This window comes from Lepus europaeus, chromosome 16 (genome assembly GCF_033115175.1).
Source record: "Lepus europaeus isolate LE1 chromosome 16, mLepTim1.pri, whole genome shotgun sequence".
NCBI classification, from domain to species: Eukaryota; Metazoa; Chordata; class Mammalia; order Lagomorpha; family Leporidae; genus Lepus; species Lepus europaeus.
Window position 1 is genome coordinate 52,250,014 of NC_084842.1, and position 12,091 is coordinate 52,262,104.

The 12,091-nt window shown below is 36.2% G+C and overlaps 1 protein-coding gene across 2 annotated transcripts in view; it reads left to right on the forward strand.

The window, feature by feature from the left end:
• Positions 1 to 12,091, forward strand: part of GABRA4 (gamma-aminobutyric acid type A receptor subunit alpha4) — a 74,754-nt gene that overhangs the window by 13,065 nt on the left and 49,598 nt on the right. The window contains exons 3-7 of one of the 2 annotated variants that reach the window (XM_062212926.1): positions 3,915 to 3,982; positions 5,013 to 5,233; positions 5,381 to 5,463; positions 8,045 to 8,188; positions 10,987 to 11,139. In XM_062212926.1, coding sequence (XP_062068910.1) covers positions 3,915 to 3,982; positions 5,013 to 5,233; positions 5,381 to 5,463; positions 8,045 to 8,188; positions 10,987 to 11,139 — 669 coding nt within the window. The remainder of the gene's footprint in view (positions 1 to 3,914; positions 3,983 to 5,012; positions 5,234 to 5,380; positions 5,464 to 8,044; positions 8,189 to 10,986; positions 11,140 to 12,091) is intronic. The other variant, XM_062212927.1, reaches the window with a different exon arrangement.

A 12,091-nucleotide genomic window follows, 5' to 3' on the forward strand; every position in this document is an offset into this window, starting at 1 on the left:
GTTCTAGCTCTCCCAGTTTCTCATGCTCATCTTTACAGTTTCAGTTTAAAAGTCACTGCCCATATCTCACATTGGAGTGATCAGGTTGGATAACTCTCTTTAATAATGACACCTAAGCCTGGCTCCTGGTTCCAACTTCCTGTTAATGGAACTCTAGGAGGCAGCCTCAATGGCTCAAGTAATTGGGGTTCATGCTACCAATGCAGAAAGCCTGGATTGAGTTCCTGATTCCATTCTTCTGCTTTGGCCTCCCAGCCATCCTGGGAATCTGTCAATGGGGACTTTCTCCTCCCCCAGCCCAAATAAATTTTTAAAGTCACTGCTCTGAAGAATTAACTCTAACCAAATCAGGAGTGCTCCCTCTTTTCTTTTACTATCTTACAAAACTGGGTTTTTATCCTCTTATAAATTGTAGAATTCTGTCATTTGATTTGTTTCTTTACTATTTATACTCTTTTAACTTTTTGAAGCAGGGACCTTGGCAGTCTTGTTTACCACTAAAGCATCAGGACCTTACATGGAACCTGGCATACATCTGGGGCTCACTCAATAAAAATTTATTAAATGAGTGTCCCAATGAAAACCCAAAGTAATCATGTTTTTAGGATATGAAACTCAAGGATTTGTGTTGTAATTATGTTTAGAAGTTATGGAACAATGCCACAAATACCAAGGTTATAACTCTTAACACAAAGCATTTTTCAAGAATCATTGAAAACACTGTGTTATGTAAGAATTTGACAATGCCTGTTATTATTACTATAGAATCACTATAACTACAAGAATTAATATACAGTTACATATTTAAAAAAATTTATTTATTTATTTTAAAGGCAGAGCTACAGAGAGAGAGAGAGGAGAGACAGAAAGACACAGACATCTTCCATGCACTGGTTCATTCCCCAAATGGCTACAACAGCCAGGGCTGGGTCAGGCCACAGCCAGCAGCCAGGAGCTTCTTTCAGGTCTCCCATGGGTGCAAGGGCCCAAGAACTCAAGCCATCTTCTTCTGCTTTCCCAGGTGCATTAGTAGGGAGCTGGATTGGAAGTAGAGCAGCCAGGTCTTGAACTGGTACCCATATGGGATGCCAGTGTTGCAGGTGGTGGCTTTACCTGCTTTGCCACAGCAACTGGCCCCCAGTTGTACATCTTAAAATAAACTTATGAAGGAAATTATTGGCGTGGCCTACTTCCTCTTTCTCCTAGAATTCCTCTCCTTGAAACACCTATGGCATTAATATTTTATAAGATGCAGTATTGTAAATATTGATCTAGAAAACAGGTGAACACTGTGTGTAAACTAAAGTTAACAGCCTTCCCTAAGAATGTGTTAGAAATGAAAATTGTGATACTCCACATTAAACCTTCTAAATTAGCTAATCTAGGGGTAGCATCCAGAAATCTGTGCTATAATAAGCCCTCTGGGGGCTACTTATGTAGTTGGAGTTATTCTCACACTTTAGTTAGTTGAAAGTGTGAGAATAACTTCCTAAACTGATCTTCAAACTAACTTTTAAAAAAGATTTATTTATTTATTCAAAAGTCATAGTTACTCAGAGAGAGGAGAGGCAGAGAGAGAGAGAGAGAGGTCTTCCATCCAATGCTTCACTCTCCAATTAGCTGCAAGTGCCGGAGTTTCGCTGATCCAAAGCCAGGAGCCAGGAGCTTCTTCTGGGTCTCCCACGTGGGTGCAGGGGATCAAGGACTTGGGCCATCTTCTACTGCTTTCCCAGGCCATAGCAGAGAGTTGGATAGGAAGTGGAGCAGCTGGGTCCTGAACTGGCACCCATATGGGATGCTTGCTCTGTTGGCCAGAGCTTTAACCCTCTGCTCCACAGTACTGGCCCCCAAACTAGCTTTTGATTTCATGAAAATCTTGTCAAATAGGCCAGTTGTCAGGATGTAAGCAACCTTAATTGTTCTGAGCAACTTATCTCCTGTTGCCATGGCTCAATGATATGAAGATAGTCCAAAAGTTCATGAGAAAATAGTTATAAATTAAGTTGTTTTCATGAAATTAATTCATAGCTTCTTCAGTATATGTGCTGCCGAAGCGAGCACGATAGCTTCTTCATAATGCACATTTCCATGAACTTTCTGAAGACCTCTCATATATTATTTCTGCTCTTTAATACTTTCACAATTATCTTTAGAAATCTAACAAAGTGATTTCTCCAACTCTTGAATCCATTTGATAAAACTTAATTCTTCTGGGGTTCAATATACACTCTCTGCTTCCTGGATTACCTTATTGTTGCTGGACCAAACAATTTAGCTCCAATGAACTCATTACTACTATTTCTGTTGCTTCCAATTTTTCATTTCAATGAAAATTTAGTAAACTTATGTGCTTTCCAGAGATATGACATTTTAAAAGTGAACACTGGGTAGATTAGGCTGATTTATACTTTTTCTCTCACCGTACTTCCAAAGGCTGTAGTGATATTTTTTTTTCTTACAATACTTATTCAATAAAAAAATTTTGTCATTCTCCCTCCAGCTATCTTTCCTTGTATGGCTCAATATTCACCCTTTAGAGTGAGAAATACTCAGTTTCATTTTTATGAGAATAACTTCAGACCTAGGTCATTAAGCTGTACCAACTACTTTTTGCCTTTTTTTGGCATAAATGTAATTTCCAAACCAATATCCAGGGGAGATATATCATCTTGATAGCAGATGTTATTTTGATCACTTGTGGAGTATTTAGCCCCTGGCCATACAGTATTATAAATCATCATTTAAGGAAATAATGTGCAAGGGGGCAACTATTTTTCTATTTTTATTAATAATAAAATGTTATATTATCTATAATAACTACTGCCATTATTGAGCATAACAAGTTCTGATGATAGGATGTGTGACTTAACATTGAGGTTACTTCAAAAAGTTCATAGAGAATTGAATTAGAAACTAAATATCTAGCAACTTAATACTCATTAAAATCATCTTTACCTGGGAGGATCCTTGACCAAGGTCATACAATTAGAGGTGTTAGAGCCAAATTTGAACTCCAAAATCCCAGATTTTTCAACATCATGCTAAACCCAGATTGTGGGAGTGATCTTTATTAGCTAAAACGTTGCCATGGTGCCACCTTTGTTTTCTTCCAAAATACCCACATAGTTGTTCAAGAACCAGTCTTATTTAGACATAGAAAAGAGTCTCAGTTGTGACAATTATCAGAAGCCAAACAAAACTGATATGGAATGAATAATTTCATGAGAGAATGACCTCGCTCAGCATCTTACTTCAGCAACATCATTTTGTCTCTATCAAAATGTTGCCCAACAGGTGTGATTGCTGCTACCAAGGGCTTCAGTGACTTGTCCAACATCACACAGCAGTAAGTGGCAGAGCACGAATAGGTGTGACTTTAAGGAGGGCTGTCTTTGCTCCCAATCACCAGTGGATGGTGAGCCTGTTGTTACAGATGACAGGGATCACTCTTAAAGTCATCTACCAGTACCCTCAACTCTCCAAAGATGCATTCCTTACAGTGTTTATGGTTTTTCTTCTCTTCGCTTCTGTGGCCACATATCCTCTTTTTAACAGCTTACTTCTTTAGGGGCCAATCCATGATGGGCTCTAAAAAAATCACAAAGACTGAAAGCTTTTGTGTATCTGCACTGCCTGTTGTAACAGTGCCCAGGGGTGATGTATCTTTGAAGAAACAAGGTTCCTGGTAAGTAATTGGGGTTTCTCTTTTCCTTTATGTAAACACTATTTTCCAGTTTTGTTGTGCTTTGGTCTACATTTTTTTTTTTTTGTAGAGATTCATTAGCTCACTGAAAACATAAAATGCTTATAAACACATGATATGATGTATCTGTATTTATTCTTTAATTAACTAACTCTCCTAGTCTGTAAAAAAGATAATTATTTTTCACACTTATTTACTTCAAACCTACTAGGTCCTGTTACTGAAGTAAAAACTGACATATATGTCACCAGCTTTGGACCTGTTTCTGATGTTGAAATGGTAGGTATTTGGGAAATTTAATGTACCTTTTGAGATTTGAAGAAAGTATGTCAGAAAAGAAGGCAATTAATATTTATTTTCTCATCAGTCAGCACAAAGCTGGAAAGCCAAAAGAGTGACCTACTCTACTAAATAGTAATAAAGAATTAGACACTGAATTTGCCTTTCAGCTCTAACATTTCAGTATTTGTTGATTTGGAGTCATTCTCAACAAAAGGAACATTTTTACTAATCCCCATTGCACAAACTGTGTGTAGTGTTTTGCTTGTGTGCTTCCTTGTTTTTTTTTTTTTTTTTTTAGAAAACTTTGGAGGACAAAATTATAATTAGTTTTCTTATAAAATAATTGTATACACTGTACTGTACTACTAATTGCAAATAGTATTTGCTTCTTACCACTACCCTACTCTCCCACCCCTCTCTCATGCTTAAAGAGCTTAAAAAAAACAGAAATTATTCAAGAGAAATTCATCCATTCAGTAATACTATAATATTAAATATATTTATTGTCCATGATAAAGAACGTACTTTATTTTTTCTCCTTGACCTTAGACTATTGGTGATGTGAAATCCTTGGGTTATTTGACTAATGTTAATAACCTTTGTGAAAATAAAATTAATCTTTTACATAGTATACTTTGTCTTAAAGAAATGCCTTCAATTTTATGATTAATTATGCAATGATATTTGTTACACATTTGACTGATTTTTGCTATCTGGTCTAAAGTAAAGCACAACTGTAATTACCGGTGCTGGCAGTTTCATTTAATTACAGTAATTATTCTTGAATGATTAATATGTGTGGTAATTTATTTCTTACGAATGTGGAAGACAAAGGTACTAAAATGGACATAATATATTCTAATTGCTGAGAATATTTTTGCTCCATTGATTTAAGTTCATTTCCTCTCCTGTTAATTTCATTTGGGGCAGGCATTTTTTTAGTTGGAAAGAGGCTACACTTGCATTCTTTCTGTATATTTATATGTAGTCATCTGTGATTTGAGTATATCACAACTGATTTCCTTAGGAATACACAATGGATGTATTCTTCAGACAGACATGGATTGACAAAAGACTCAAATATGATGGCCCTATTGAAATCTTGAGATTGAATAATATGATGGTAACAAAAGTGTGGACCCCTGATACTTTCTTCAGGAATGGAAAGAAATCTGTTTCACATAATATGACAGCTCCAAATAAGCTTTTTAGAATTATGAGAAATGGCACTATTTTATATACAATGAGGTAATGTTTTCTTTTTCCTTCTTTCCATTTTATCCTGTTTTCCCTCAACTCCTCCCTCCCTTCCTTCTTCCTCTCCTTTCCATTTTAAGGAGCTATAAAATTATTAAGAAAGGATTGATTTTATTTAATTGCATTTTTCCATCATAGACTCACCATAAGTGCGGAGTGTCCCATGAGATTGGTGGATTTTCCCATGGATGGTCATGCTTGCCCTTTGAAATTTGGGAGTTGTAAGTTACAATAAGAATATTGTTAGAAATTGTGATTTCCTCATGCAAGCAGATAATATTAATATAAGCATGTGATTTTTCATGATCCAACAGTTAAGTTGTGTCCAAGACAAAAATGACAGTATGAAGTTTGATTTTTAGGAGACCATTCATTAATTAGTATTTTAAAATAAATAAAGAAAAGCAACCTCTTTTCCTCCACAAAGCAAGAAACCCACTTGTATACATAGTAGAGGTAAACAGAGTCATAATTAATAGTTGGGGGTCTGTGGTGACATTTAAGGACCTCTGAACTCCATGTACTGGTGATATGACATAGAAAGTTATTTTGGCAACTTGAAAGTTTACATTTCAAGCAGAGCCCTTTATGGCAGTATTGGGAGAAAGCCAGAGAAGATTCAGAGCTTCCAGATATGACATGGGTTAAAATAACGTAAGCAGGACTGTTGGAATAAAAGTATTTAAAGCCCCACAATCACATAGAAGGAGGTGTGGTCGGAGTTCATATTGCACTTATCTACCACATTCAAGAGCTTGGATTCTACCTAAACTTTGAGGAGCCTTGGAAAGTTTTACAAAGAGGCGTGGCATCCTCTGATTGACACTTCCACAGTTTCCCTTTAGCTTTTGCATGGGGTTTGGATTTTGGAAAGGCCAGAGTGCAGCACAGAAGAGTTAGAGGCGTTGGGTTTTGTACACGTGAAGACGCAGTAGATTAGAAGAGGATGGTCCCCTAGGAGGAGGACTGGGCTAGATGAGTGAGGGAAATTTTGTAGAGTTGAAAGCAAGAGGATGAGCTGAACAAATCAGAAAAAAAATATCTACTATTCCCTTCCTCAAGCTCCCATCTCTGAGGTGGTAGCAAAATGTGATTGCCTCTTCTAAGGTCAGCCTCAAGTATTTGATTCAATCAGAATCTAACAAAAATAGATGCTGGCTTTTACTATTGCTTCAGACTCTTAGTTGTACTGATTGTGAAACTGTGTCCTGCTGTTATCCTTGCTCCTCGCTTAACTTAATGAGGATCTCCAGTCATCATTCTTTTTATAACCCCCGGTATTACAATATTCAGTGGGCTAACTTGAAGCCAGAGATAAATCATTTGCTTCGTGACCAATGACTTAATGAGAGAAGATAAATCAGAAAAATACACAGATAGAGTGGTCTCATCCTGTCCAAAATTAAAATCCATTTGTGCTATAATAATTCAAATTTCATTTAAGACACTTCTTATTTAGAGGAAGTTTTTTGCATCTCTTATACCCTCTAGTTCTCATAGAAAGAGTGACTTGAAGATAGCTGGTGCTCAGGGAGTGTTTGTATAAAGCAAAGAAGTAAAGAAATCACATCTTGGTACGTGGTGTTTTGGACTGAGGGTTAAAGAGTCGCACCCTACTCAGTGACTCAGGAAATAGGAAAATATTATTTCACTTTATTTATAATTCAGAGGAATAAGAAAGTTGAGGAAAGAGTTTATTCTAGGAAGGAAGGGTAGCAAAAAGAAGGATGCCTGATTTAAAATGTAATGGACAAGAACATAAAAGACAGGGGTTTTAAATATGACAAAGTATGAATATACTTCAGGAGGTAAACACTGACACATAACTGTAAAGTGCTCAGTGGCAACAGGAGCCTCATAGCTTGTTTTGCAAGGTTGTTTGTAAAGAGAGTCTCCCTAGGTATCAGCTCCTTTTGTAGAATTAAAAGAATTTCACTGAGGACCTACTGTGCTCTAGCCATTTTCGGATGGTTTGAAGGAAGGGGGGTGGCACAACATTCATTTTGGTTCTTTTGAGCTATTTGTGTGTGAGCCAGACGATCTGTTCTGGGTAGTCTGGGAGGCAAGCAGCTGGTCTCGATTTGAACTGAACAATAGCAAATGGGTCTAAATTGCTGCTGGGAGGGATTTGTTGAAGATGGAAGGGAAAATGTACTGATTGTAAGAGTTTAAAGGTAGTGGAACTGGTTGTATAATTATATTCCCTGGAGAGTTTTACAAACAGCAATGCCAGTTGTCACTGTAGAATGGTTCCTAAATAGCCTGGATTTTGCCCAGAGGCAGAATCCAGAATAGGTGGCCCCTGGAGAGCTCTCCCACCAGTAGGATTTTTTTTCTGTTATGTCATTATAGGCAACAACTGCTGTGCTTCTAAATGGCAGAACTGCATCAGGATGGAAGATGTCAGTATTGGTCGATCTTTGATGAGTTAGAGGTGGAAGAAGTAGGAGTTTGATAGTATTGTTCAGGGGTTTAACATATCTGCTTTTCAATGGCTTATCCTATTAGCATGGAATCACACCTATGAAAATTGATGCATATGGAAGATTGTAAATGTTTCAGTTTCAATCTCCCCTCCCCCAACATTTTGGCGTAAAAGCAATTCTGCCGAGTTGTAAGACTATTTAATAGTCCAGTTTTTTAAATAATGGACATCTTCATAATGAATGACAAATGATAAATCAAAATGAATATCATTTGTATGTACTCAGTTTTTTTGGACATGTGTAACATTCTTCCGTGTTGGACACCAGTGCTAATGAAAAGAGAGCACTGACTTGAACCATCTGTGCTCTCATTCAGATGCATATCCGAAGAGTGAGATGATCTACACCTGGACAAAAGGGCCAGAGAAGTCAGTCGAAGTGCCAAAGGAATCATCCAGCTTAGTTCAATATGACTTAATTGGACAAACCGTATCAAGTGAAACTATCAAATCGATTACGGGTGAGATACTTAATGACTGAAGTTGACATGCTCCTTGGCATTAGCGGTAGAGTTGTGTCCTAACCTTTTCACTGAAATATCTAGTGTTTTCAGGGAAACAACAAACATTTCCAGACAGAGTTGATGCACAAACTACAGCTCAGAATTTTATTCATATATACAATCTTGCTTTAGTTTAAAATACATCATAAGGTGGTGAGACATGATAAGTGACTTGGTTTTCATATTCAGAAATCAAAGTCAGTAATCAAATAAATTAAAACTATTTTTAACAAAAATATGTGGCAGAAAGTTTAGCCCTGTATTTTTTGGTGCTTTCCAAATTTCCTTTTTTTTTTTTCTTATTTTGCTCAATTTTATAGTGCCATCCTCTCTCTTTTTCCTCCAAAGTAAAGCAAAAGTCTAAATTTTAATTATGAAAAATATTGATGTATACATTAAAATGGTCACATGAGTAGATAGGTAGTTATAACTGATGATTCTTGGTCATTTTGGGGGGAATGTGAATGGAAATAATCATAGGACTTAGTTTTTTATCATTTTTAATGGGGTAATCAGCTGATTATAACCTGTTCCTTGTATATACATCATCAGGAAAAGAATTACTTGATGGTAGTTGTCTGTTATAACAAAATGCCATATACTGGATAGTGTTTATTTCTCAGAGTTCTGGAGGCTGGGAAATCCAAGACAAGACACCAACAGATTCAGTGTCTGGTGGGAGTTCATATCCTGGTTTATAAATGGTGCTTTCTCAGTGTATCAGCACATGAGGACTCTCACATATGGGCTGGGGTGGGAGGTGGGGACGCTCACACTAGGGTCTCTTTTTAAGGGCACCAATCCCATTCATGAGGGCTCTGCTGTATGATCTAATCACTACTGACAAAACTCACCTCCTAATACCACTGTGGGTGATTAGATGTCAACCTATGAATTTTGGTACAATGCAATATTTGGCCATTACAATAGTTAAATTTATTCAGAAGTTAATGGTCTCTAATATGCACCTTTCTAAATTCTTTTCATATTTCAACTCATTAAATTCTCAAAATCATCCCATGGCCTGGATGCTATTACTATCTGAATTTCACAGGTGAGGATCATATGAATACAGTGTGTTTTTATCTTGCTTGAGTCATTTAGCTAGTAAGTGACAAAAAAAATTCAAACACAAACATCCTAACTCTGCAGACCTTCTTAAAGGGTCAGATCAGGATGTTAAATTTGTATTAGTACAAAATGAGCAGTCATTACGTATCTGGAACAAAGATGAGAAAGACTGGAGGGGTTTTTCGTTTTGTTTTATGAAAAAAATGATCAAGCAGTGGTGTGTATGGGTAATGAATCTAAAATAGTCAAATTCATAGGAACAACATTGTCAGGGACTGGGGACAGGGTAATAGGGTACAAGGAGTTGTTAGTCAAAGAGTGCCAAATTTTAGTTGAAGAGGAGGAAGTTCTGAATTAGTAACTGGACAGCATAGTGCCTGTAGTTAACAACACCATATTGTATTCTGAAAATTGTCCTAAAAAAGAGACCAGAAGTCTCCTCATCACAAACAAAAAATAATAAATAAGGTGGAAAACCACTTTTTAGGCGATGGACAGGCTTTTGCCGTAGATTATGGTGTTGGTTTCACAGATGTGTACTTTTCTATGAAGTCATCTACTTGCATACATTCAACATGCACAGAATTTTTATGTCCATCGTACCTAAGTAAAGGGGCTTGACAATTAAAATAAAATATTATTCTATGAGGAAATAAAATTAATATGTGAGTTTTTGTTTAAAAGGAAAAGAATTTAGCCTGCTCCTTCCTGTATTAGAAACATTTTGTATAAATCTACACACCCTGTTATGAAGTCAGTGGTAGTGCATCTCTCTTCTAAATTCCCATGACTTTTGTCTTCATGACACCTGACACACCTGCCACCATTTGGGGGAAAGCGTCTTCACATCAATTATGAAATGACACAGCAGCCTTTGTTTCTCATCTGTCCAGAAAAAGTGACTATTGAAAGATACTCATTTTCCTGTCTGTGAGATTTAAACTGAATCTGGAAGAACAGGAGTCTGTAACTATGGCCACTGCTTCAGATGTACCAGTAATGAAGTTTATCCACAGCTCCCAGACATCTTACCATTTGTTTCACTCATTAGCTTTTTTGGTTTTCATCTATATGCTAGTAAAACATGCTTGAACTGAAGGGTGTTATACAAGGCATATCTTTATGTTCTATGTGTCTATTTGTATTTTTCTAAATACAAATAAAACTAACATAACTTCTTGTGTGTGTGCATGTATGAAATATATATATGAATGGCCTACATATCCATTTATATACATAATCTATAAAATTTTCTATGTAAATGAAATACATAGAGACCTTATTAATTTCCAAAATCAGGCTTTCCTTTTCCATATATATGTTGTATGAATGTATGTTTGGTTCTCAAAAAATACTAAAAATGAAAGCTAATTGCTTTAGCACTATTAGACCTTCATGGTAGAGGAGGGCATTTCAAGGTTTTTGGAAAATATAGCATTTAAAAAAAACTTACAGCCCAATTTATTAAATTGTTTAGTCACTAAAAGAACGAAAATATTTTTCTATGTAATGATGTCAAATTTCATTTTTTGCCTAGTTAGGAAACTGCATACTTTTTGTTTGTGTTGAAGTGAACTAAAGTTCATTTATTTGCCCAGAATATTGTTTGTTTAAAATATGACTATGAAGCTACTGTCTAATTGCCTGCAGGACCCATAATGCCATTTCTTCATGTTTCTTTGCAGGTGAATATATTGTTATGACGGTTTACTTCCACCTCAGACGGAAGATGGGCTATTTCATGATTCAGACGTATATTCCATGCATAATGACAGTGATTCTTTCTCAAGTGTCGTTCTGGATAAATAAGGAATCAGTTCCAGCTAGGACTGTATTTGGTAATTGTGATTCATTTCTTGGGTGCCTTTGTCCACATTAGATTTTGATCAGGATTCATGGGAATTACCCTAAGATAGTAAAAAAAATATAAAGGCTAGTAGGTTAAGCTGTATGGAATGAAGACTCAAGTAAGCTCTCATTTTTATCAGCCAATACAAAGTATTAAGGCTTGGGGAGGATATGGGCAATTGGCGCCTTTCTTGGGCTGTGCATACGATATTTCTTCCTAAGAACTAGGAAGTTGTAGACCACATGTGAATCTAGATACGACTTCATTTTCGGGATATCCTTGGGCTCCTAACATAATGCTGTGTAATTGCATTAAAATTATATCTAGGTGTTAAAATGAGCTGCACTGGTAGCTAAAATAAAACAAATAAAAGTCATGGCTGAATGGATATGAAAGTCTTAGAATAATTTGGCTTTTAATGAAGAGGAACAAAATGCAAATGGTTTAAATGCATTGAGTTGGAAAGTATTAAATACTTAGTTTATAAGTTCATTTTGTCCTCAATCAATATTTTTCTTTTTCTCTTTTTATAATTGCTTCTTACAGATAGTGTTATAAATCCTGTGAAGTCCAGACATACATGTTTAAAGTTTTTATAACTGTTGATAAGTCTTTCATGACAGCCATACTTTTAAATAATAGAATTAATTATAATTATATCCATTTAAGTTAATATCTTTTTCCTTTTGCTGTTTATTGTGAGTAGCAAAAGCGTGGGATAAGAAGGTAAATGACCAGAATGAATATGGAATGGAAGCTTAGTCCTCGCTATAGGTGGCAGTTTCTCTTTGCTTGCTATTTGGTGTAATCAAACTCAGGGAATGACATTCTCTGTCATTCAATAACTGAAGGAATGATGGAGAGAGGGAACTGGAGGGAGCAGGGGCTTTTCACCCTGCTTCCCATTCTTTCAAAGAACTGCGATCAAGGTATCTTAGTAT